This window comes from Tachysurus fulvidraco, chromosome 3 (assembly GCF_022655615.1).
Source record: "Tachysurus fulvidraco isolate hzauxx_2018 chromosome 3, HZAU_PFXX_2.0, whole genome shotgun sequence".
Classification (NCBI taxonomy): Eukaryota; Metazoa; Chordata; class Actinopteri; order Siluriformes; family Bagridae; genus Tachysurus; species Tachysurus fulvidraco.
The window spans coordinates 10,599,092-10,623,374 of NC_062520.1; the positions used below are offsets into that span (position 1 = coordinate 10,599,092).

At 38.8% G+C, this 24,283-nt stretch overlaps 1 protein-coding gene across 15 annotated transcripts in view; it reads left to right on the plus strand.

Moving 5' to 3' along the window:
- The window catches only part of LOC113644700 (microtubule-associated protein 4), a 68,277-nt gene that overhangs the window by 12,985 nt on the left and 31,009 nt on the right, over window positions 1-24,283 (plus strand). For 10 of the 15 annotated variants that reach the window (XM_047811626.1, XM_047811628.1, XM_027149751.2 and 7 more), the window contains 4 exons: window positions 3,139-3,320; window positions 5,246-5,305; window positions 19,378-19,497; window positions 24,034-24,189. In XM_047811626.1, coding sequence (XP_047667582.1) covers window positions 3,146-3,320; window positions 5,246-5,305; window positions 19,378-19,497; window positions 24,034-24,189 — 511 coding nt within the window. In that variant the 5' untranslated portion in view covers window positions 3,139-3,145. The remainder of the gene's footprint in view (window positions 1-3,138; window positions 3,321-5,245; window positions 5,306-19,377; window positions 19,498-24,033; window positions 24,190-24,283) is intronic. The other 5 variants (XM_047811621.1, XM_047811622.1, XM_047811623.1 and 2 more) reach the window with 4 other exon arrangements.

Below are 24,283 nucleotides of genomic sequence, written 5' to 3' on the forward strand. Positions count from 1 at the left end.
ATCGTTATCTTTTGTAAGTTAGACCTAGTTATAATCTTGGAGTTTCTGAATTGTAACTATCCTGTAATTATCTAATGACTTGTGTAGCTATAATATAATTTATATAATCCAAGTGTTGGAGTAAATCATTTATTTGTTGAGATATTCAAGCTAAATTCTGAGCAAAGGTTTTTGTAAATCATTTATATTTCACCAGTGGAGGAGACTCCAAGAAATCTCACATGTCGCACCTAATATTTACGTTCCCAACATAACATCTGCAGGTCTTTTGGCCAGTGTTTCTCAAGTCTAGCTAGTGTATTTTCTCTTGATATTTTAACCTGTGCCAGTAGGAGCATTGCTGATTGATTTGTTTAGCATGTAAATGCTCTAACTCGTATGCATCTGCACTCATTCACCAAAATATCAAACAAAATCATCATGAATATCAGTTGAGAAACACCTACAGATTGAAATATTGCACAATGCATGTTAGTCATTACCCGTGTACCCGAACCAAAGTTATGATAATGTTGGGTATTTTGCAATTGAGTGATTTACAATTTTTTTATTTACAAACGATTTTGCTGTCTGGACCATTTGAGTCCAATTAGCACATGCAGTTTGTTTTGCGTTTAGGCAGCATGTAGTTTCAGATTAGTGTTTGCTTATTTAGCACCGAAAAGAGTGTTATAGAATCAGATAATTCACCACACAAGTGTTAACACTTGCGTTCTATTTAGCGAGTTAAATTATTATTGAACGTACAGATGGGTGACACAGTAAAGGAAAAGTCAACAAAGTTTGCTAGTAAGCACGAGTCAGAAGTCCTGTCTCAATGCACCATGGCACCGTAATGCCAAAGCTTTTCTAAAAGAGATTCCCTTTGTTGGTGATGGAGATAGCTGCCTAGCATGTCTTTCAAAATCTTGTTTAAACCAAGAACATAAGAGCTAGCCCATGGCAACTGAGAAGCGTCACACTCACTTTGTGCTTGTGTATGGTCACACTCATTTGCATAAAGAAACGCCCTCCAATCGCCATATATGGTAAACGATTTCCCTGTAAAAAGATGAGTAGCCTGCTTGAGGTGCTGCTTGTTTCAGATGACATGGAATATACCACAAAGGCCTTTACTTTCAACGCTGTAAAGATTCTCAGCCATCCATGTGCAGTTATCTGGAAACAGAGTCATGTAAACTAGACTTCTTTATAGATAGATAGAAACTTTTCACCTGTGCAGCTTCTTCAGTCTGAGGGAAGTTGCCAGGATTCCACATTTGTATCCTCCAGTGTCAAGGATCCTCACCTTCCTGTATAGCCTCATTCAGGGTAAAAGGGAAAGGTGAGAGTGGAGGGAGGCTTTAGGATTATGGGGAGTCGTAAAGATGCAAGTCAACAATGATTTATTTGGCATGTTTACACACTCAATTCCCTGTCTCAAATAAATAAATTTGAAAATATATATATTTTATGAGTATGCTTTTTAATTCTCTTCCCTCAGTTATATTTAGTAATCAGTAATTGTTCTCTTATTTATGTGCATTCAGTAGACAGTACATGATATAGGTGCTCTTTACCTCCTTTACACAATATATATAATTATACAGTATTCCACCACTAGGGGTTTTATATACACATGATCAGAAAGAAGGGTGCAGAAATATATACACATCCGAATACTTAAGCAAAACTCGTTGACTCATATTGTGTATCCAGTAGGAATGTGTTTACACATTTACGCACAAAACTCTGCATACTCACGCTTGATAAGTGAAGCCACTGGTAGCTGTGAAGCCCATCACAGGTTTGATCTACTTTTTCCTCCCCATCAAACCATTTAGTGAGTCCTCGTGCTCTGTAGATGTGAATGTGGTCATCCTGGAAGAGACACGTGTGTTTCGATTTGCAGTGCGTCTTCCCTGAAGACTCGAATCAAAAAATCAGAATCATGGTTTTTCTTCTCTTACCCATCTGCACCTGACTCTTTTTTTTTTGCTTGCATAAACCGTTCCTTGTACATTTACTTAATACTTTGTGTTACTGTATTGTGCATTACTTGAGTGATCTAATGCCACATGATCTTGGGTAGGCTGACTTGCTTAGGTGTGTAATAGCAGGTTCTGATGGAAAAGCAGGTCTTTTGACTCCTTAGCTTTATCTGTGTTGGTTGGTTTAAACATGGCTTAGTAGCATTTATGTTTACTGAGGTCATGGAGATTGAGTTTGGATGTGAAGTGGTAATTCTGGGGCTTAATGCAAGGTTCAGACATCTCGTTCACCCCTGCTGTCTAATCTGTTTTCATGTTGGCCAAATTTCTTGTGAGACCGACAGAGAGACAGACAGACAAAGAGATGGATTCAGAGTTGTGTAGAATTTGTGAGATTAATTAAACTGGTACATGTTATCTTATTTTCTACCCTCTCTGTCTTAGTTATTTCTTTTGTGTCTTTGAGTCTTCTGTTTGTTCTGTCTGTTTTGACGGAGGTTGCTGGAGGAGTTAGAGAGTTAGAATTCCACTGCATTGTGTAATTTCTTGTACTTGAATTAAACTCTCGAGTCTTGAATTTTTCACTTTTCCACACAGTTCAACATAGCATAAAGGAATGCATGATGTTTGAGAAATTAGGCTTCTAGTTTTAAACGACCAATACTGCCCTCTAGTGGCTCCAACCTTCAGAAAAGGCTGTTTGTTTGTTTGTTGTTTTTTTTATCACTGGAATGATGCAAAGCATGTCAAAGGCTGTGCCTGTTGCTCCTAAGTGAACATCAGGAATGTTGAAATAAGGAAGAAACACTGATATTTCTCGGTACTGTAGGTGTATATGGATTTCTTCAATTTCATGAATGTTTCGAGCACAAAATGTAGTGATGCGTGTATTTTATTTGTTTTATTTTTAGACATTGTGCTGTGTATATACAGCTAGCACATAATCACTTATTCTTACCCACATACTATTCTTATGCACATACATTTATTTAATTGTTGTACATATATTTACATATTTATCTGCACTTGTTTCTTTGCACATTTTTTCTGCTATTTGCATAATACAGGAACGTAGCAACAAAATACCGTTAAGCATCTACCAAAAGTGCAATGACAAAGATCTGTCTATCTGTCTGTCTGTCTAACACACACACGTTTTGTTCTCCAGCAGAAGGATGGCAGACCTGACCCTGAGCGATGCTCTGAATGACAGCGTGTCCCCTCCTGCTGAGGAGAACATGGTGCAGACGGACTTTTTTGCCAAACTGGAGGCGGAGACTTTTGAGGACAAGGTCGGGGAGACGGTGGGCAAGTCAGACTACATCCCGTTACTAGACGACGATGGAAAGGGTGAGTTTCAGACACAACCAAGACTCAGGAAAATATCCATTTAAAGTATTCAAATATACACAAATATACAGACCTTTACACTGCACTATTTGATTTCAGCGATGAGATTTAAATATCTATTTGAAATACCTAAATGTGCTTGAACGTATCCCACATTATTTTTGTCATAGCAGATGTATCTGATAGGTTTTGTAAATAAATGTGTATTTAATTGTGTGCTTACGAAACTCAAACTGTAATTCCTACTTAGTGTTTAGATGTGAAGGAGTTCATTCTTTATCACATCACTGTGTGACCCTGTGATTTGGGTTTATGTGAGGACTTGGCACTTGTGTTTGGGAATACGCCTCTATTTACTGTGGATAAAGCATAATTTTAGCAGGATTAGATTTGCTTGAGAAGCTTTGGCAGTTGGACTGCATTGGGTGACACAGACCGGATAAACCGTCTGTGAAATTTGTCCAAATGACCATAAATATCCTAGATTTAAAAAAGCCATTTTTAACATGTGTAGTAATTGTCAGCATTATGAGGAACCGTGTGACAGTAACATCTTGGTGCATGGCCCTATAATTTTTTATTGTTGTTTTATATGTGGAATGATGTAAACAACCTCGAGATGCACAGAGACAACGCCTGACCGTGAGGGTCACACATGCTTTCTGAATGTACTATTCCAGATTTAGTCTCTTATTTACTGTTATCACATCATCCACTCTTTAGGGAAGGCTTTCTACTAATTATTGGAGCGTGGTTGTGGGGATTTATCCATGTAGCAAGATGAACATTAGTGAGGTCAGGCAATGCTGGGTGAGGGATTTCGAGAGGGGTTGAAGTCGGGGCTCTGTGCAGGACACCGGAGGTTTGTCATGCTGAAACATGTCTCTTAGTTCCAGTGAAGGAAATCGTAATGTTACAGAAATTGTGTGCTTCCACTTTGTGGCAATAATATGGATAAAAAAACTTTTCCCACCCTCAAAGTGAAATTCCAACAAATTAAGTGAACATTGTAAGATGTCCACATGTATAAAAAGGTGTTTACAACCAAATGTTGCATAATCAGGGGTGGGGCTTTGTACAGAATAAACCAATCACATTTAATCTCATGTTGAAAAGTTTTTGTTTTCTTTTATGCAGAACACATATGGTGCATTTCAGCATTTTTTCTGCATTCCATTCATTCTCTTTAGAAACAAATTAAAAACCTAGAAAGTAGTACAAGAGCCATTCGCAAAGCAGATGACGAAAGCAGAATATCGTTCAGGGTTTCATGAATGCAAATAAGAAGTGATTATCACAAGATGGTGGCCAATCATGCACACCCATAGCATCCAACTGAGTACGGAGATCAGCAGCGCAGTGCAAAATGGAGTCACAAGGAAACACACACCACACGTCAGTTAGTAGTCCTCTATTCTGTTAGGACACAGAACTGACCTACAACTCGCCATGCACTTCACTGCGGACAGCTGAACTTGTTTTTAGCGACACACCCGCAAAGTGATCTTTGCTTTCCTTTCCACACGATCCATCATGTATTCTCCAAAACATCTCTGATGTCTGCCGGAGCTTTAAGCCATGTACACCATCATACGGTGATAGGTTTGTGCCCAGAAATGAGCTGCGTAAGCTGTATTAGGTTTCCTGTTAATAATAGTAATGAGCAGAGAAGCGATGCGTCATAACAGACATTTTGTTGATCTCTGTGAAATAATGAGTCTCTGAGTGTTTCTATTCTGAACTAAGAGCTATATCTAGACTCAGGTTTCTTTAGCTACATCATTTGTTCAGTCTGAAGGTGCAGTAGTTAAGCAAGGGTGTGTGTAAGATGACAGGGATCGAGTCTTTTCATTTTCGAGGCTTTTGAGGGCTCTATCGTGTCGAGTCTGTAGTGATGCAATCCTGTGTCTGTATATGTGTGTAAGCAGAAACAGGTGCAGTGATGGAGAGTGGAGAACAAACTGCCCAAGGGGCAGCCAACCCTGGTAAGAGGCACCCTATATCCCCTAATATCCTTGGATACACTCGCTGTTTCATTTTAGTCGTATTATTTCTTCCTTGCGTCACATCTCGTCCTTTGTGCCTTTTCATATTTTGCCGGCAGTTAATCTTAATAACTGCCGGCAATAATAAACAGTGGTTGCATGCGTCCACAGTGTCATGTGGTTTATCTCGTCTTACTCCGTCGTATCCCTTGTAACGGCCGTGTCCATCATAACGATTCAGCGTCTTTTCATGTCTCGTCTGCTCTCGTAGTACATTCCTTTTATTCTTATGTGAGACCTGATTGGCCTGTCTAGATGTCAAATCAGACCTGCTGTTTTTTTTTCTTTTTTATTTCATTTTATTTTTTGTTCTCTCCCTGTGGCTTCTTTTCCTCCCTGAACAACTCCCCTCCCTTATTTTTTGTTTGCTTGTTTGTTAGTTAGTTAGTTATTTAGTTAGTTACTTAACAACTTTCTAATTAACCTATTATCATCCATTTATTGTAACAGGAATTGTTACACACTACAGGCCAAAACTTTGCAACCAACTATTAATACAGCAACGTCATTATGGATATCGGTTTATTTCTGAGCAAGGTCAAAAATGTTTTATTATTATTATTATTATTATTATTATTATTATTATTATTATTATTATTATTATTATTATTATGCTAGATGATTATAGTCCATTATAATATACTACACTGTTATTATTATTTTGTGTTAGTAAAAGTTTGATTAAGTTAGAAAAGTTCAGCTTAAATTCAAGTGACGCGTCAGATAGGCTAAAACAAACGAGGCTAATAGTAAACATAACTTTCCACCACTATATCAAGACGAGGTGTCATTTTACAAGCTCTGTGTTGTTTCCAAAGGTTTGGCCTACAGTGTGTCTGTTCCAAGCTCACTGCAAGCTCCTGCATTTGCCCTGTCAATACTTTTTTGCCAAGCCAGACATGGCATTTTTGGTAATCAAACGCATCTATTCCACCTTGCGTACACTTACAGGAATAACTCAGCTGCCCTCCAAACCCAAATCCAATCTGGCACACAGGAGTGAAAAGTTTTAGACAGGGCGAGTCAGAAGAGCAGCACTGCATGACATGGCCCGCTGTGCCAGCACGTTTGCCCATGCCACAGCACGTTAACAGGACGAGGCCCCCCTCTTGTCTGCCCTGATCTGTTGTGTGTGTGTATGCTGTGGTCAGTATATAAATCGGGCAGCACTGACAGTGCAGGTGTCAGAATCGCTGTTAATTCGACCTGTTCAGACGTCAACCTTTGCGTTCACCAGAAATTTTATGCTCCATGTTTTAGTTCCTAGCGGTGGCACTGTTGTGCCTTTACTTTTCACCACACTAGCACAGCATGCTTTTTGTAAAACCATGATTTACGAGTCTTTTTTTCAGGCTTTGCAGTATCTAGGACAGAGAATTTTAGCGTAAGTGGCTTGTGCATGATCGGTGCTCCTGAATGTTTCGGCTGTGCTCTGCATGCTGTTCTATGTTAGAGAGAAGGTCCTGCATGGCTATGCATGCTGCATTAGGAGATGCATGGGGAACTGAAGGGTGACGCAAGATAGATTGGATTGATTGACTGACACCTGATCAATGTGATCAATTACTAACCAGCACTTTTTATTCTCTTCCCATTGCCTCTCTTCATTACACTCATTCTGCCCATTTTTTTTCTTCCTTTATTTCATTTATTTTCTTTTATCCTTTGTTCCTTTCCACACACCTGCCTTGGTTGCTCTTTTGTTACTGTCGTCTTTGGAACGCTTTCTGCTCCATTCTTGTCCCCATTGCCACTTCTGTGCCTTTCTCCACCCTTCATCATGTGCTCCAGAGGATTAGCTTTGCTGCTGATGCTGTCAATGGCTTAGACCTGCCTTTGCCTCTGCCTCCACCTCCCAGCCCAGCGCCTCCTTTCCTGTCTTCACCACACTCCGCCAACTCACCATGCAGCTACACAGCAAGCTCAACAGAGACGACTTTTAGAAAGCCAGTGGGATTACCACTACTTCTTCCTACTTACTAGACCCCCATGATGGACTTGTACGCTGCAGGAAGAGCCAAATCACAGGATGTTACCATAAGGAGATCAGCTGTCAAACCACACACACACACACTCACACACTCTCAAACTTGTACACAATAGACCTTATTTATCAAGCTGATCAATTTAAACAAGGAAGGTGGTATTAATAAAAAGCCAAGGCAAAAGTTCAGGATAAAAGTTTGTATCCCAGAAAAGCTTCAATGTTCAGGATAATGAACGTATAGAACGCAGGAGATTTGTGAAGGTGGATCTGAATTTGAATGACTTAAAATCCTGCAACTGACCAGAGTTACTGCAGATTTATGCAAGATTTTTTGCTCTCGTGATAAAAATCGCTTATCAATTGTGCACTCAAGCTTCGCTTCAAAAACACGCTTCATCTTAATGACTTGAAAGAAAGCGATCCAAATCTTACCCATTATTTAAAGGAAGTTAGACTAGCTGTTACATTTAGACAAACGATATGGCAACCTGTGAAAAGTGTGTGTGTGTGTGTGTGTGTGTGTGTGTGTGTGTGTGTCAGGTAGTGAACTGCACGTTTAGGTTTCGCTGTTTAGTCTTTGTGTCATTTTAGATTTCTGTCAGCTTCATATATACACAACTTTACTAAGATTGGTAAATGAGGCCCAAGACGTGTTGTGTCACCTTCAGTACATCCCAGATTACTTAGATTCCCTAGCATATACAGATGGGGTCATAAGTTTGCATACTTCTTGAAAATTCTGCAAAATATTAATATATTTTTTTTTAAATATCTAAGGGATCATATAAAAAAATGCATTTTGTTTTTTTAAGTACTTCCCTGAAGTTATTTCCCATAAAAGATGTTTATAAAGTTAACCAGACTCGATGATAACCAAATTTGCACAAATGAATCAGTTTGTTTACAAGCGCTTGGTTTTTAATACTGTATTGATACGTGATCTATGACTGCTTTTATATTTTGTGATAGTTGCTCATGAGCCACTTGTTTGTTCTGAGCAGGTCCTGACATTCCTTTGGGCTTCAGCATCTTCTGTGCATTTGAGTCCTTTCTAACTCTAATATTTGACATTGAACATCCTCTTTTTATTTCCATACATTTTCTGACATTTACATACATTTTATAGCTTAGTCTGGTTTGTTACCTACTTGAGCTTCGGTAATTGTTTGCCTTTTGGCCGACAGTTGTCCTCAGTGTGAAAAGATGGATGGCAGAATTGTATATCTGCTGTCGGAATGGGCTCAAACATGCCCGAGATGCTGGAATAGCAAAGAATGTGCTAGCCCCAGAGTATTTTTCTAAAGAACAATGGGGAGTTGAAATGCTCAGAACAAACAAGGGACTCATGAACAACTATCCAAAAAAAAACACGGCAGCCACCGATCACCCAGGTAACAAGAAACAGTATACATGCAAATTTTACATATATACGTGTATGTATGTAAAAATCCGTAAAAAGAAACCAAGCTAAAACACGACGTAGCCTTTTCTGAGTTTTATGAAATTGCAGGCAATATATTAAAGTGGAAAAGACATAAAATAAAACGTATAATACTCAGGTTGCATAAGTGCGAAAACATTTCATAATTAGGAACGTGTCCGTGTTCAGAATCAACCTGTAACTCAAATCAAACTTAAGTTAAATACTTATTAGTATTGAAGTGACCGCTTCAACACAAATAAAGTATAGCTGTTCCTGTAGGATTTTTCTGACAACATCTTGACACGAAAAGGCATAAAGAGCTTGCGAAGCTGGTATGGGATCTCATTGTTAAAAAATATCAAATTAGAAGAAGGTTACCAAATAAATAAATAAATAAATAAATAAATAAATAAATTCCACGACATAATCAACAGAAAATATGGCACAGCAGTGACATTACTAAGAACAGTAGGACACCCCCCTCAAGTTGATGAGGGAAAAAAAAAAAAAAAAAAAACTCCACCTGAGCCTGGTTAAAGATTGAAAGGAAAAATAAAACAATCTCCCACAAACATTTGGAACAACGTGTTCTAGACCGACGATACCAAAGTCGAATGTTTAGCCCATAAAATCAGCACATTATTTAAAGAACACCATCTCCGCATTGAAGCACGGAGGTGGCAGCGTCATGCTTTAAGGCTGCTTGTTTTTCAGCCGGATGTGGTTTTAATCTGTGTGGACAGGATCATGAACAGCTCCAGTCAATTTTGGAGCAAAATCTTTCCAAAGTTTTTGGAACGACACAGCTAGACTTCAGAACCAACTCCAATGAAAGGTTTGTGGAGTGCCCCGAAGAAGGCCGTGCATACGAGATGCTCAACAAATCTGACCGAGTGAACATGCCTTTGGAGGGGAAAAACTAGCAAAATACTGACTACTTTTAACCAGAATCGGTTAAATACTGTGATAAAATCAACTGCACACTTATGCAACCAATTGGACGCTTTTCCTTTTAAACCCCCCCCCCCCCCAAATAACTTATTGTTTTTCACTTTAATATAATAGCTTGCAATTTAACAATAAAGGTGGAAAAGGGGTCTGACAGCAGCTTACAGTTTTAATGTAATGTTTTTTTTAATTTTATGTTAATGTAATTATTTACAACCCCAATTTCTCAACTTGATTTGACCAAAAATGAAACCTGACCCAAACCAAAGTCAACAAAATAAATAAAATTAAATAAAAAAAAAATGCACCTCAAGTGACCACAGTGGCTTTAAGTCTAACATGGCATTTACGTTTGTGTGTCTTTAGGATAGACTGAATACTGGGCAAGTCGTGTGGAGTAGGATTTTTCTAGGGCATTGATGCTGAGGGTAAAATCTGACATGTCTGGCAGTGACAGTCTACCGTCTCTCTCTCACTCTCTCTCACTCTCTCTCTCACACACACACACACACACACACACACACACACACACACACACACACACACACACACACACACACACACAAACAGACTGTTGTGTCCTCCTTTGTCCAGCCAGCAGGATACTCCTCAGCCTCACTACTTATCGATATGTTATGAGTTCAGTCTAGTACAAAATTCTGTTTCTTCTCATTTAGTTAGAAAGTTGTCCTACGCACATATTTATTCACCCCTTTACTTTAATATACTGTACTGCAAATATGTAGCAAAAGGTCGAGACATCGTTTTCCTTTGCCTCCCATCATCTTCTCGTTCATGATGACCTACAGTACAAAGTGTAAATCAGTTAAATAATATTAATCAAATAAATCAGAGCAAACGAGCAGGTTGTAATATTAAAACACCTTTCTGTATATCTCTCACTTTGTCCTCTTCTTTCTATTCTGTATATAACTGTATAACCACAACTCCTTTATTAAAACACAAACTTGACTGTAATGACACTGTTATCTCTGCCTCGGTCGGCTTCCTGTCTCTGCAGCTTTTCCATAAACGGCTGCTCTTCTACCACTGCAGTCTCATGCCTTTAGGTTTAATGCTGTTTTCTATTTCTGTGTAACACGCTTCTCCGACTTTTAGACTATTGCTCCAGGTTTTAGAAGCTTGGTTTTCGATTGCTTTTACCTCATGTACATTTTGCGCTTGTGTGATGCAACCAGCTATCCAATTAACACCGTTTGTAATTATGGTCGCAATGACCTTTTTTTTTTTTTTATTAAAGTAGCTTTATTTTAGAGATTGTATACATCTGATACCTTGTACTTGTAATAAATGCTCTGATGGCAGCATCACATCCCATAAACTGCATGATATTTTGTGACAGAAAGCTTTTCGGATGAAGACAATGAAACGTGCTTTAGCATGTTTTTATGATTTAAAACCCAACAGTTCTTCAATGCAGTGTAGCTCTCCACTGTGTAAACTAGGAACGCATAAACAGAGCGAATTGAAACGTTCCACGATGTCCCGAGTGCTTCATATTAAGCAGGTTGCTTCGTATCATCACGAGTAGCAACGATTACCAAAGAATCTGGTAATAAATGATAGCAGTGTAACTCGTTTTTGTTTTCAAAACGTTAAGCCGGTATTTTTCATCGGCTGTTTTCTTCCTTACACTCCATACGCTACGTTTTTATGTTTTACCTTTTAAGTTTGGAGCCGAAAAATCTCTGTACCACCGACGATGCTAGTCGAGAGAAAATGCTTTCAACTTGTGTACATTATTATTTCATTACTATATATGAAAAATGTTCTTTATTTATTTCTTTGTTTTATGGATTTATTTATTTTACCCACAGTCGACCAGGCAAGACGGCTGGCTTCTGTAAGGATCTGAGTGCAATTCCGAAGCTTATGTTCGTTCTGTTTTAGTGTCTAAGCTTCTTTTTAACCAGACTTATTTACGAACCTTTGCGATCAATAAAACCGGCAGTTTTCTGTTTAAAACTTGCCGCTTTTTTTCTTTCAAGCCCTTTATTTTTTTGGGAGCTCAAGGCTAAATATATATATATATGTTGTACTTTGGCTTTTTAAATCTTTAACATATTCCCGAACTCTTATTTGAAACACTGCTCTTCTGCTCATCTCTTCTTTTGAAGGTGTGCTTTCGGATATCTCCATAACAGCTTGCACCGCGTTTGGAAACGGCTCAAGGATTTACGCAGTCAACGTTCTTTTGAATCTCTTCATACATATTTCAGATTTTCTGCAGGCTCATCAGTACCGTTGCAGCGTAAGCTTCAGTAAGCTTTTCTTCCTGCTGTTATTCAGCTTCTTTTGAAAATCCTCCAAGACTCGCTTCGGTTAGTTCATAAAACCGACTGTTATCTTCAGAGATGGGTTACAAACACAGAGGCGTCAACATATACAACTTTTCACCCCCTTCTACGGCAGTAAATGAGATGCAACATTTGTTCTGCTTTTTCAGCTGCAGTCAGACCAAAAACTAAAAACTCACCAGTAGAAAATACACTGAGGGGGAAGATGCATGAATGTGAATAACTCTTCTTTGCTTTATGTAGAGGAACTTTGACCTGTGAATTCTCATCAGCCTGAGTCTAAAGCCAATATAAAACAAGTGTTAGGGACTATGCCCTCTTTGGTCTGTAAAACTGAGGAGATACTTAACTAGCAGTGACTCTGCACTTTTACCTTGCTCTTATTTTTTTACTGCCGCTTGCCACATAACTGAAAGTTATTGCCTACAGTTATTGTTGTTGTTGTTGTTGTTGTTGTTATTATTATTATTATGCCTTTACAGATGTGAGTTGTTGCTGTTGTGAAAATTAACACGTCTCTTGATTTATATCGCATTGTTCCCCTCAGCACGATCATCCATATTTGGCTGATCACCATTCACCGTACATGGTATCTGTTAGAAATCATTCATATTTATTCTTATTTCACCTCATCATTAAGCCAGTTCTTGTCTTAAAAACCGATTAGAGACACCTTTTCGTTCTTGACACCGATTCTCATGACCTTTGCCAGCTGTTCCACTTGTGAGCGTTCTCACTTTTAAATTTCTGACTCATGACCTACGCTAAGTTTTCTCCTCCTCATGCTGATGGCGTGAACGTGGCTGCTCCAGTAAGGAAGCAGACAGGAAAGTGAGGTGTTGCAGCTCTGTCTCATGGGGGAGCTGCAAGTGGGTCAGCCTCTCCTACTTTATTCTACTTTAAGCACAAGCCGGACAGTCCTACAGCAGATGTTCTTCATCTGCAACCCTGATGTCCGTGGAGGCTGTACAATGCAGTAAATAATACAGACAATGGAAACGATCTTCAGTTAACGTTCACTGAAATATCACGAGGATAAGTTTGGTCAGAGTGACTTTGACCCCAGCATGGTTGTTGGTGCCGGATGGGCTTGTTTGAGTGTTTCAGAAACTGCGTATCTCCTGGGAATTTCCCACCGAACATTCTCTAGAGTTTACAAAGACTGCTGTGACACAAAAAATACCATCCAGTCAGCAACATTCATGTGGGCAGAAATGGCTTGTTAGTCAGAGTAGTCGGAGGAATATAAATAATCACTCTTTAATGCCGTGATGAGTAGAAAAGCACCTCAGAATGTATAACACACTGAACCTTAAGGCAGATGTGCTCAGACCACTTCAGATTACACTCGGTCTCGTCCAACCCTGATGCTTAAAGGAGAGGTAACATCATTCCAGTTACTAGTGATTGGAATGCGTTACTGGACGACTCTTAAGTCGAACGTATTGTTCTCCTTCACTCCCGTGTACTGAATCATGTGTTTCCTCCAATGAAGTCCTGCACGTGTAAAACGTGATTGCTTTGCCAGCTGTCTCTTGCTTTTTAAAGACTGCAGTAAAGCACAGACTGTGAAGGAGCATTATTGGTTAAATGTATTGAATAAATACATCCCTTACATTGAGTCTGAACAACAGTTGACCTAATGATACCGAGTGACCTGGTGCTTGCAGTTTGTGAGGGAAAAAGAGAAACTAGTAACAATCGTTAACAAATGAAATGGACTTGTTCTTCATACAACTATTTGAACATATGAGCATTTGCTGACTACTGTGCTCACATTTACTGAGCTTACTTTTTTTTCCCGGTTTGATGTTTCATGTAAAAAAATAACCGTGGCTCTTGAATTGTACCTGACAGATCGAATGCACTGCTACCACGTGATTGTCTGATCTGATAACTGCATGAACCTACAGGTGCTCCTAATAAAGTGGTTGGTGAGGTGATTTTTATTTTTATATATATATATATATACACACACACACACACCGCAGAACAACACATTTGCTAAAGCTGTAGCTATTAATTAGATTAGATTAAACTTTGTCATTGTGCAAGGTACATGTACAGAGCCAATGAAATGCAGTTAGCATCTAACCAGAAGTGCATAGATGGCTTATTTACAAGTGGCAGTGTAATAAATAAGGGTATGAGTTTATACAGAAGGTGTAGTAATATGTACATATAACTGAATAATGTTATACAGTATGAAGTGGTATGACAGTGGTATGATAGCTGTACAAAAGGAATGCCATTATGAATATATATATATATATATTACGTGCATACATGCATACATACACACAGACTAGACAGAATAAATATGGATGGACACAGAAGTGTAATGATTGGTGGTGCAAGGATGCATGATTTTTAAAGTGGTGCAAAATAGTGATTGTTAACACCATATCAGCTGTTCAGTGCAGAAACAGCCACAGGAAAGAAGCTATTTTTCCGTCTATTTGTTCTGACTCTGAGACAACGGTAGCGTCTGCCCGATGGGAGAAGTGTAAACAGTCCGTGGTTGGGGTGAGAGGGATCTTTTGATGATCGCCTCGCCCTTTGCGAACAGTGTTTTTTGAAAATGGCCTCCAAGGTGGGTAGTTTAATAACGATGATTTGTTGGGTGGTTTTCACCACCCTTTGAAGGGCTTTACGGTCTGAAGCTGAATTAGTAAACTATTCTTTCTACCAATGTTTTCAAATAACTTTAGTTTTTACGGTGTGTTTAGGGTTGGGGTAAAAGACATGCTCTGTAGTTTATAGATCCTGTAATGGGAATAAAACTGCACAAACATGAACCTGGGCAAAACGATAGGCTAGAACACGTTATGTGGTAACAGCAATCTAACAAAAGACATACGGTATGAGAGTGTTAAGAACAAAACCAAGAAGAAAAAAAAAAGAATGATTACGATTTTATCCAATAATTTAGTATAATTTTTGCGAATTGGTAAAGGAATGAAAAGTGTAACCAGTAACAATTTGTTAATTGCAATAACCTTTTTATATTTTCCTCTGCGTCGGGCACGAAACGCTGCCAGCATCAGTCAGCCTACTCTGGGCTCGGCTTAATACCCAGCGTGCTCTACGACGGGAAGTGCAGAAATTAGACATCATGCTTTATGCCACTAAGATGACATTTTTCTCCTGTTTTTTCTCCCAGTCATCCCTGAGTTATGCAGATTTTTATTTGGTTCATTTGGTTTGTAAAAGAGTCAAATTTAAACGTGTATCAGGAATTCCAAGGAATTTATTTCAAACACTGCCTTTTTTTTGTGATGATGAGCATTAAATAGTCATTAAATAAGCAGAAGGTGGATTTTAAACTCCTACTTGGGATTATTAGGGTTGTGTGTGTGTGTGTGAGAGTGAGTGTGGGCACAATATGCAAAACACACATTTCCATTCAGTCGCAAACAAATAAAGATTTGTTCTATGAATCCAAGCAACTGACGAGAGAAAGAGTGAACCAGAACAATGCATCTGTTTTCCAGAAAGTGTTGATTTTAATAATGTTTGTGGTTTTCTACAGAAAAAGCAGCATATTCTGTTAATGTTGTAACATCTTAGTATATATTAAATATGATCCCCATTTTTGAGATACTGTTTTAACTATAAAAGTACAAAGCTTCTGTTGCATTATCAAAGTTGTCTGTTCTGTTATTCTTTTTATTTCTTCTTCATCTATTCGCTAGGAAAGGCCTGAATATCATTATTCCAATACAGCTTTTGTTAGAGATTGGAGTTGTGATGTTCTTATTAAATGTATACTTATAAAACAGTGTTTTTTAATATATATATATATATATATATTGTTATGCAGAACCTTTTAAAAACAATTTATTGTGGGTGCATTCTGTGTTTCAGAAGCAAACCGAATCGAAAGCAGTGATGATTATCCTGTAGTGCGTTTAGTTTAATGTTCAAAGCTCAGTGAAGCAGAGTATGCTGACAGTCGAATCTGATATGCGTGGCCTAGTTTGAAGTCGGTCTGCCTCCGAGTGTCGACTGGAGAACGACTGGATACGGGTCAGACAGAGGACATATACTCTTCCTCCTCTCTCCTCTCCCGCTTGATTTTCAGCTGCGATTTATTCGGCCCTCCATCACAGTCGCTTTTAGAGTTTATTGCACTACTGCCTGTTAGTGGTGTACAGCAGTGTTGTGTGCATCATCTAGTTCTGTCGTAGTTGTGAAAGTATTAATTATTTAATAAAGCAGTTAAAACTCTGAGCTTGAAGGTCGGCTTCTAGACCGATTGTCTGCATCCTGGCTGCTCACGGCTCAAATATGTCATCAGGCAGGGATTGTTCGGCAGGGCAGCTTTGCAGACTGCTGCATGTCCTCAACCACCGAGTGTCAATGATAAAAATAGTCAGAGTCGGGAGTCCCGGGGGGTTTGAGAGAATCGCTGTTGACAAAAAGTACAACAGCTACAGTAATAAACTGGGTCAGGCAAAACCATGCATTGAAGTGCAAGATGGAGAGGGGAAAGAGACTGAAGAAGAAAAGCTCATTGCGCAAACTCTAGATAGCGGCCTTACGATGTTCAGTCGTCTCGCTCTGCCAAACCCTAGTGCCCTCTCGTCATTCATGCTTACCAACGCTTCACATCACTCACAACGCTTCTCTCTCTTCTTTTCACTGAGAGCCCCAACAAATAAGAATGCACTCAGTTGAAAATATTAGCTTATTTGTCATGAATTTGTCGGTTGACCGAACTCCAGGAGGGCACTGAGTCTTTCTGGGTAAAGTTCACTCAGGGATAACCACATGCTTTTTATGCTTGCTTTTTTTTTTATTTTTTTATAAATCTGCACAAAATAGTCTTGTATGTTCTCCATCTGTTGCTCACTTTTCATTTTAGCTGCAAGCTCTGCAAATAGCTATATATAATAGAAGCTTAGAGTACGTTTATTCTCTTCTTGAACTTGGGTTCAGCTGTTAAGAATCTTTATTCACTTCAAGTGTATCTGCTAGTCGTTCACATCTCTAACATTTCCCCTCACTCAGAATCCACATCTCATTCACAAGACCTGACCAACGCTTGCACTTGTATGGCTTTTTTATGACACAGACACTAGTCAGTACTGTTGAAATGATCAAATCCACTCAGTTCGACAGATACTTGTCATTTCTTTTTATGTAGTTGTTTTGTATATAGCTGATCAGTACGTCTAGTCCCTGAGTTACGATGATGTGTTCGAACCATGACCTAGCCTACTCAGAAGTCTTAAAGATTAGTGATCAGTATGAGGTAATATATTGTAATTTGGTAATAATTTAATAAATTACGGCTAACGTAATCTTATAAAAAGTTTGTTCGGTAAATAATCGATCTGCTATAAAAACCTGAACAGTGGTCGTGACCCTAAAATTGAAGTCTACGATTGCATGCAGTGTTAAATTTAAAATATTCTTTACAATTTTGTTGTATTGCTATCGTCCATCCACAGATCGAAAATCGTGTGTCGCACTATTGTAACTCAGAGAGTATCTGTATAACACCCAGATCAAGTTGAACGTTTCATTTCTTTTCTGATACGTGGTTGTTTCTGCTCTTGTCTAAACTGCATCAGTTCCTCTCAGGTAAGAATGTCACTTGTGTCTTGATCTCTCTACTAGTGACTGAGTGCCCAGTACAGCTAGAGCATTTCGGTGCTTGGTTAAGTGGTTTACATTCTGTTCCAAATAATCCCACAAGTCGTCTTCACCGGATCGAGAACCGGTGATTTTGCAGTTGAACAGTGTATAAATGTGGCTTTATACACTCTACATTTGTCATACTGGGTGTGTCAGTGTCGTGTCCTGCTTAGAGACGAATCACAAAAAGCAACCTCAGAACCTAACCAACAACCAAGAGTCTGGTTTTACACTCGTCCAGCTTCACAATCTATTTTCATGTTACAATAAAGCCAGTACTGTCTGTGGATAGCTGTTATGCAACACTGAGATTTATAAAAAATTTTTTAGCTCTTTATGTAGGGAAAAGAGGAAAAAAAAACATTTAACTGAAGAATTAATTTTATTTGAATTATAAAAATAAAGAATAAAACTTCTTTTAAAGCCTACTCTACACAAACAAAAATGTATGTGGACTCTTAACCTTCGTACCTGTACATGGTTCTTCCCCACACTGTTGCCACCGTTCCAGCAATTCCCTTGAACACAGATCAAGCTCAAAGAAGACCTAGTTGAGTGGAAGAACTGTGTCAGGTTTCCTCTGGGTTCTCTAGTTTTCTCTCACACTACAGAAACAAGCCATTAGATGTAGATACACGTTTATCCTTAAATCCTTAATAAAGCACTTACTGAAAAGGAATGGATGAATTACAAATATGATAACCACAAACAAAAATTCCAATGTTGGTAATATTTTAGAGGACTTCTAAAATCCAGACGAGCATCTAAGATTGATTTTAGCGTACTGTGCTTTTGGCTCGTTCAACTGTGACAGCAGACAGAGCCGGAAGGGTAGAGAAGAGGAGGTCAAGTCAGTGAAATTCAAAGTGACAATACGATGGACTTTTCAGAGAGCATACAACATGGGAGCTGATTTACTGGAGTACAGTTGTCTGTCTGCATTTTTGCTGGAATTTCAACCAAATAAGAGCTTCCTTCCTTCCTTCCTTCCTTCCTTCCTTCCTTCCTTACTTATTTTCCGTTTCGATTTCCCTGACATAGCACCAGACATGCTATCTAATGACAGCGTGAAGCTTGAGTTAATAAACAGCAGGAGCCCTAAGCGAACGCCCCAAGAGGTCTGTTTGTTTTTTCAGGACCTGTGGTTTTCTAGTGACTGTGGGTTTTGTTCTGTCATGTCTTCTCACTGTCAACCTCGAAAAGCCACCAGGCCACTATGGGAGGGAGCAATGTGGGGGCAAGGGATGTACGGGGGCGGGGTGGACGGGGGGAGGGGGGTGCTTCTCCCATGCTGTGGTCAGAACAAACACTTCAGATCAGGCGGCAGGCCTGCAAAGAGTCAGGAGGTTCCCGGTCGAGATGGGACCACAGGCTCACATTGTGCCAGTCTCACACACACACGCACACACACAGACACGCGCGCGCGCACACACACACACACACACACGTAAACAGATGACTCTCAGGCCACTGCACACAATCTAAACAGGCTCTGTAGCTAACATTGTCCCATTGATGCATATAAAACTGTATTTATTTAACTAATGGATACCGAGGATTAGAATGTGCTTTGGATGAAAGGTGAGTTTTTAAAACGGTTTCTGTAATGTTGAGAGCTTAGGCATGTACGCAGAATTGTTCAAGTGCCTAATGTTAACAAAAGGTGGGATCTAATTTTGCATCTTTGTTACAGGCACCGTAGGTCTGTCAGGGACACCAGGGGGACAGATTGCAGTGACGCACCAGGAGCTGCAGAAGAAAGTTCAGCCGCCTCTATTAGATCAACAGGCCGTGGTGTCAGACTTTCTGTCAGGTGAGAACCGATGCTTGCAATAACAACAATAACTGCTGGCAGACTTCTTGTTTTATAGTAAATGAATTTGTGATATTGCAGTTATATCTAATTTAAACACATTTTTTCTGAGCAAAAATGACCAGGATATTTAAATGACATCACTCTAGTCAAAAAGCATCACATTGTCCCATTATATTATATATCAGAATCTTGATTGAAATGTGTTCTTATTAACAATAGATTTCAGGAATGTTTTTAAAATAATTCACTGGTAAAGATTGGACCCTTTCCAAAGGAAGCGGTTGCAGAAGTACCCCCATTCATCTTTCAGTGATATTTAAGTAGATGTGGCTTGTGGCTGTTGTTCTGCCTTTTTCCTCTCTCCCGGTTTTTTTTTCCTCCCCTTCAAACCTTTATCTTTCTACTGAAGCACAAACACAACCTTAGTAGTTATTTATTGGCTTTGCAACACTTATCTTCCCTTCTTTCTCCTAAAATAAGTTAGACCTTTATTAATCTTTATTAATCTAGACTGCTTCTAGAGAAATAAGGACTTCCTGATCACTGGGGTCATCAGTCTTACCCCTCCCAGTGTTCCCTCCACAATAGCTCGATGAGAAATATCTCAGATTAACGTCTGTACTCCACTGTTAGCCACTTTTCTGCCATTATTTTGCAGCTGTTCAATATTTTTGTTACATTCCTATTGTCCTGGTTAGGAGAAATGTATTTGTTAGTGCAAGAAAGCTTTCAACAATATGTTTTTGAATAATTGTTTCTCTTTTATCAGTTTACAAAATGCAAAGTAGAGAAACAGAAGAAAAATCAAATCGATATTTGGTATGAATACCCTTTGGCTTCAAACCAGCATCATTTCTTACACTTGTAGGATCATAGTCAGGTGTATGTTTAATTAACGATATGAACCAAGTGCTAATGATCATCATTGTAGGCTGAAACACTGTTATTAACTGAAACAGAAACAGCTGTGTAGGAGGCTTAAACCCGGGTGTGGAACAGTTAAACTCTGCTACTATTTTGAGGTTATGGAAGACAGTTTCATGTCACAGGTCATACGCAATAGCAAGACTGAGCAGAGCAACAGGTCGCAATGTAGTTCTACTGCATCACCAATGTCTCTCCCAGGCAAAGATTTCAAAGCAGGCTGGGGATTCAAGTGATATTCAAGCTATTTTGTAGAAGCACAAAGAAACGGGCAACGGTGAGGACTGTAGACGCAGTGGTCGGCCCTGGTCTCAACATCACAAAGTTAACCTGTGATTACATGAAGAGACAGAAAGATTTGAGATCTGTTAACTCTCCAAGATGTTTGAAACAACCTACCTGATGAGTAGCTAGAAGAAGTGATTTGTTTCGCCTGTATAACAACATATATATATTTTGCTAAAAGAAAATTATAGGAGCACTTTGAAAACACATCAGATCTCAATAGAAAAAGAAAAAAAATCATGCGTAAAAATCTATGCTTATATGGACTGGGGTAATGTGTTAGGAACGAAAGGATGCCTTTGTTGCAAAACATTCTTTGATGGAAATGAATATTATCTACCTACAGAGGGCTAATGTAAAGACACCCTGAAAACTAAAGTGAAAAAAAAATGTGGCAGGCTAGTTCATTTTCCTAATCTTTCATTGCAGCAACTTAAAAATGACCCCCATCCTGCACAACCTAGACTTAGGTTGAGAGTGGGGGAGTCAATGGTATAAATTCCTTTATTCTCCTGAAACTGCCTGCAAACTCTCACCATGAGGTCCGAGCTTTGTTTTTCACCAGGAGGAATTCACTGCACCAACGTAGTGTATGAGAATGGGTCCAAGGGTTACATCCAGATCCCTAACGGCAGTCAGGAAGGGTGCTGTTGTCTAGCTTGTAGAGCTCTGTTTGTCCCTCCATTGATATGCCTCTCCAGACCATTACTGACCCACCACCAACGTGGTCATTCATAACTTTCTCCACGGCTTCTCCAGACTCTTCTGTTGTATGTTCAAAGGGTGAACCTACTCTCTTCTGTGAATAGCACAGGGCGTCATTGGCATACCTGTGCCAATTCTGGTGTTTTATGGCAAATGCCAATCGAGCTCCATGGTTCCGGGCAGAAAGCACAGAAAGCACTTATCCCACTAAAGGATAAGACATACAAGTGTACATGAAGCACTTCTATTTTTAAACTTTCTGATATAACTGTGAAAAATGCAAACAAGGCCCTGAAAATGTGTTTACAATGCAGATCACATTATAGATGTGTTAAAGCAGAGTCAGCACCTGAAATATATACGCTCACTGTCCACTTTATTAGGAATGCCTGTACACCTGTACATTCATGCAATTATGTAATTAGCCAATGATATGGCAGCAACACAGAGACAAATAATTACAGCAGATACAGGTCCAGTTAATGTTTACGTTATGGCATGGAGCTTGGTAACAGATGAGCTGTTGTTTGAGTATTTATCCACTACGAATTTTACTCAACAGTCTTTAACGTTTATGCTGGATGGTACATAAAAAAACAACATAAACAACATCCAGTGACCAGCATTTCCGTGGGTGGAAATGACTTGTTGATAGGGTTCAGCTGTTAGAAAAAATAGAAAAAATAGCCTGTTTGGTTCCCACTGCCAGGAAGGGGGTATTACCTCAATCTTTACAAATTTCTACAACTGTGATGAGAAATCACAAAAAATGCCAGCACGCACAAAACAATAAACCTTTAGGTGGATGGGCTACAACAGCACAAGACCACACTGTTTCACTCCTGCCATCCAAGGCTATGAAACCAAGGCTGTCATGGGCACAGATGATCTGCTGAAGATTAGGAAAAAATTATCCCCTGGTCTTATCCTCCCTCTAGAGACAGTTGTGTGTAGCAGTCAACTCAACTAGCCAATCTGGCACCCAAGTCCATACAACGGTTAAAGTTACATTATGATGATGTCTGTGAATAGTAACTGTAGGTTTTGACTTGTATCTGTGTCGTTATTGGCTGATTAGATGGACAGGTGTTCCTAATGAAGTGGATATTGAAGCTAATTGAAATACAACATGCGGTAGTGATATGGGTAATGAGGACGGGGGAGAGTGTATCGTAGACCTGCTTTATGGTCTGAAAGACATCACTTTGCACTTGGACAGAGACAACTTGTTGCTTCCTGTTTCTGTGATGACATTTAGAAGAGTACACTTTTCCCTTAAATTAATGATCCTTTTTCTTTTAGAATGCCAACAGCCTCTTTTAATGGATGTATCTTAATTAACCAAATCAAATGCCACCATATTGCCACATGTTGCTTTTTCAAGTGCCTCTTAGCAAATCTCAGTAAAATGTGCCTTCTGAGACACAGAGAAGAGAATAGACTGAAAATATCTCACTTTGCTGAGGTGATGAGTCATCCCTTACTCAGCATTCACATCAGGGATAATGCCTGAGCTGTTTCATCTGTTGCTGCTTTATCTTGTATAAATCTTATCTTGCTTTATCTCTTATAAATGCATTATCAGCTCATTTATTATTATTATTATTATTATTATTATTATTATTATTATTATTATTATTATTCCTTTGGGTGTTGCTGTTTGTGGTAATAAATGTAAAGTTAATAATTATTATTATTTTATTTATTATTTACTTTTTGGTACCTCTGTTGTAAGGAATTATGTCCAAAGAATTTCATAATAATAATCATTTACGGAACATCAGCCTCCTTCGTCCATTTCTCACACATGATCTAGTTACCTCGGTCATTGATTACTGGAACTCTCTTCTCTTTGGGCTACCTAACAAACTCCTTCACAAATTTCAATTAGTCCAGAATTCAGCTGCCCGTATAATTAATAGAACCTTCTCCATTGAGCATATCACTCCAGTTCTCTACCATCTTCACTGACTTCCTGTTAAATATCGAGTAGACTATAAGATTTTACTTCACTTTTAGAGCTCTTCATAATTGTGCACCACAATATCTCTCTGACTTGCTTCATATTTACATCCCGAAGCGTACTCTCAGATCTTCATCTGTTTCTCTTGTTGTACCTTCTGTTCGTTTAGCCACTATGGGGTCTAGGGCATTTAGATGTGTTGCTCCTGATCTCTGGAATTCCCTTCCAGAATCTATACCAGAAAGTGACTGTGTGACTACTTTTAAATCATGTCTTAAAACTCACTTGATTAAATTAGCTTTCTCTGATCAATTTTAAACTATTTAATGTCAATAATTGTTGTTTGCTGTACTGTTGTATTGATTTTATCACCACTCAACTTTGAGTGCCCTGAAAGGCGTCTTTAAATAAAATGTATTATTATTATTATAAATGTTTGTCATATGTATGCAGAAATTGCAGTCTTAATTACTTCATTATTAGATTACGTCTGCTTAATTAAAAATAAATTAAATAATTAAATAAATAGTTCATATCAGATTGCACATTGTTTGGTAAATTAACTCAAATGTAGCTGTCTAACCTACAGCTACAGTAGTACACATATGCAGCATGCAAATTTTAGAACTATCACTAAATATTTTGTGTTCCCACAGATTTCTCTCAGCCAGTGGGATTGGAAACCAACATGGATAGTGGAATTGTATCCCTCAAATCAGAAAAAACTTCAAGCATCGCAGACACCCAGCAACCACCACTGTTGGCTGCAGAGGCACCTATAGCATCTAAGAACCTTTTGGACTTCTCTGCAGGTAGAGGGAAAAGATTGTTAAACTGAGCTCAATGCACAGTTTAGCACACAATTTAGCACAAAAGCAACACTGACTTCATGCTAGCCTAAATCCA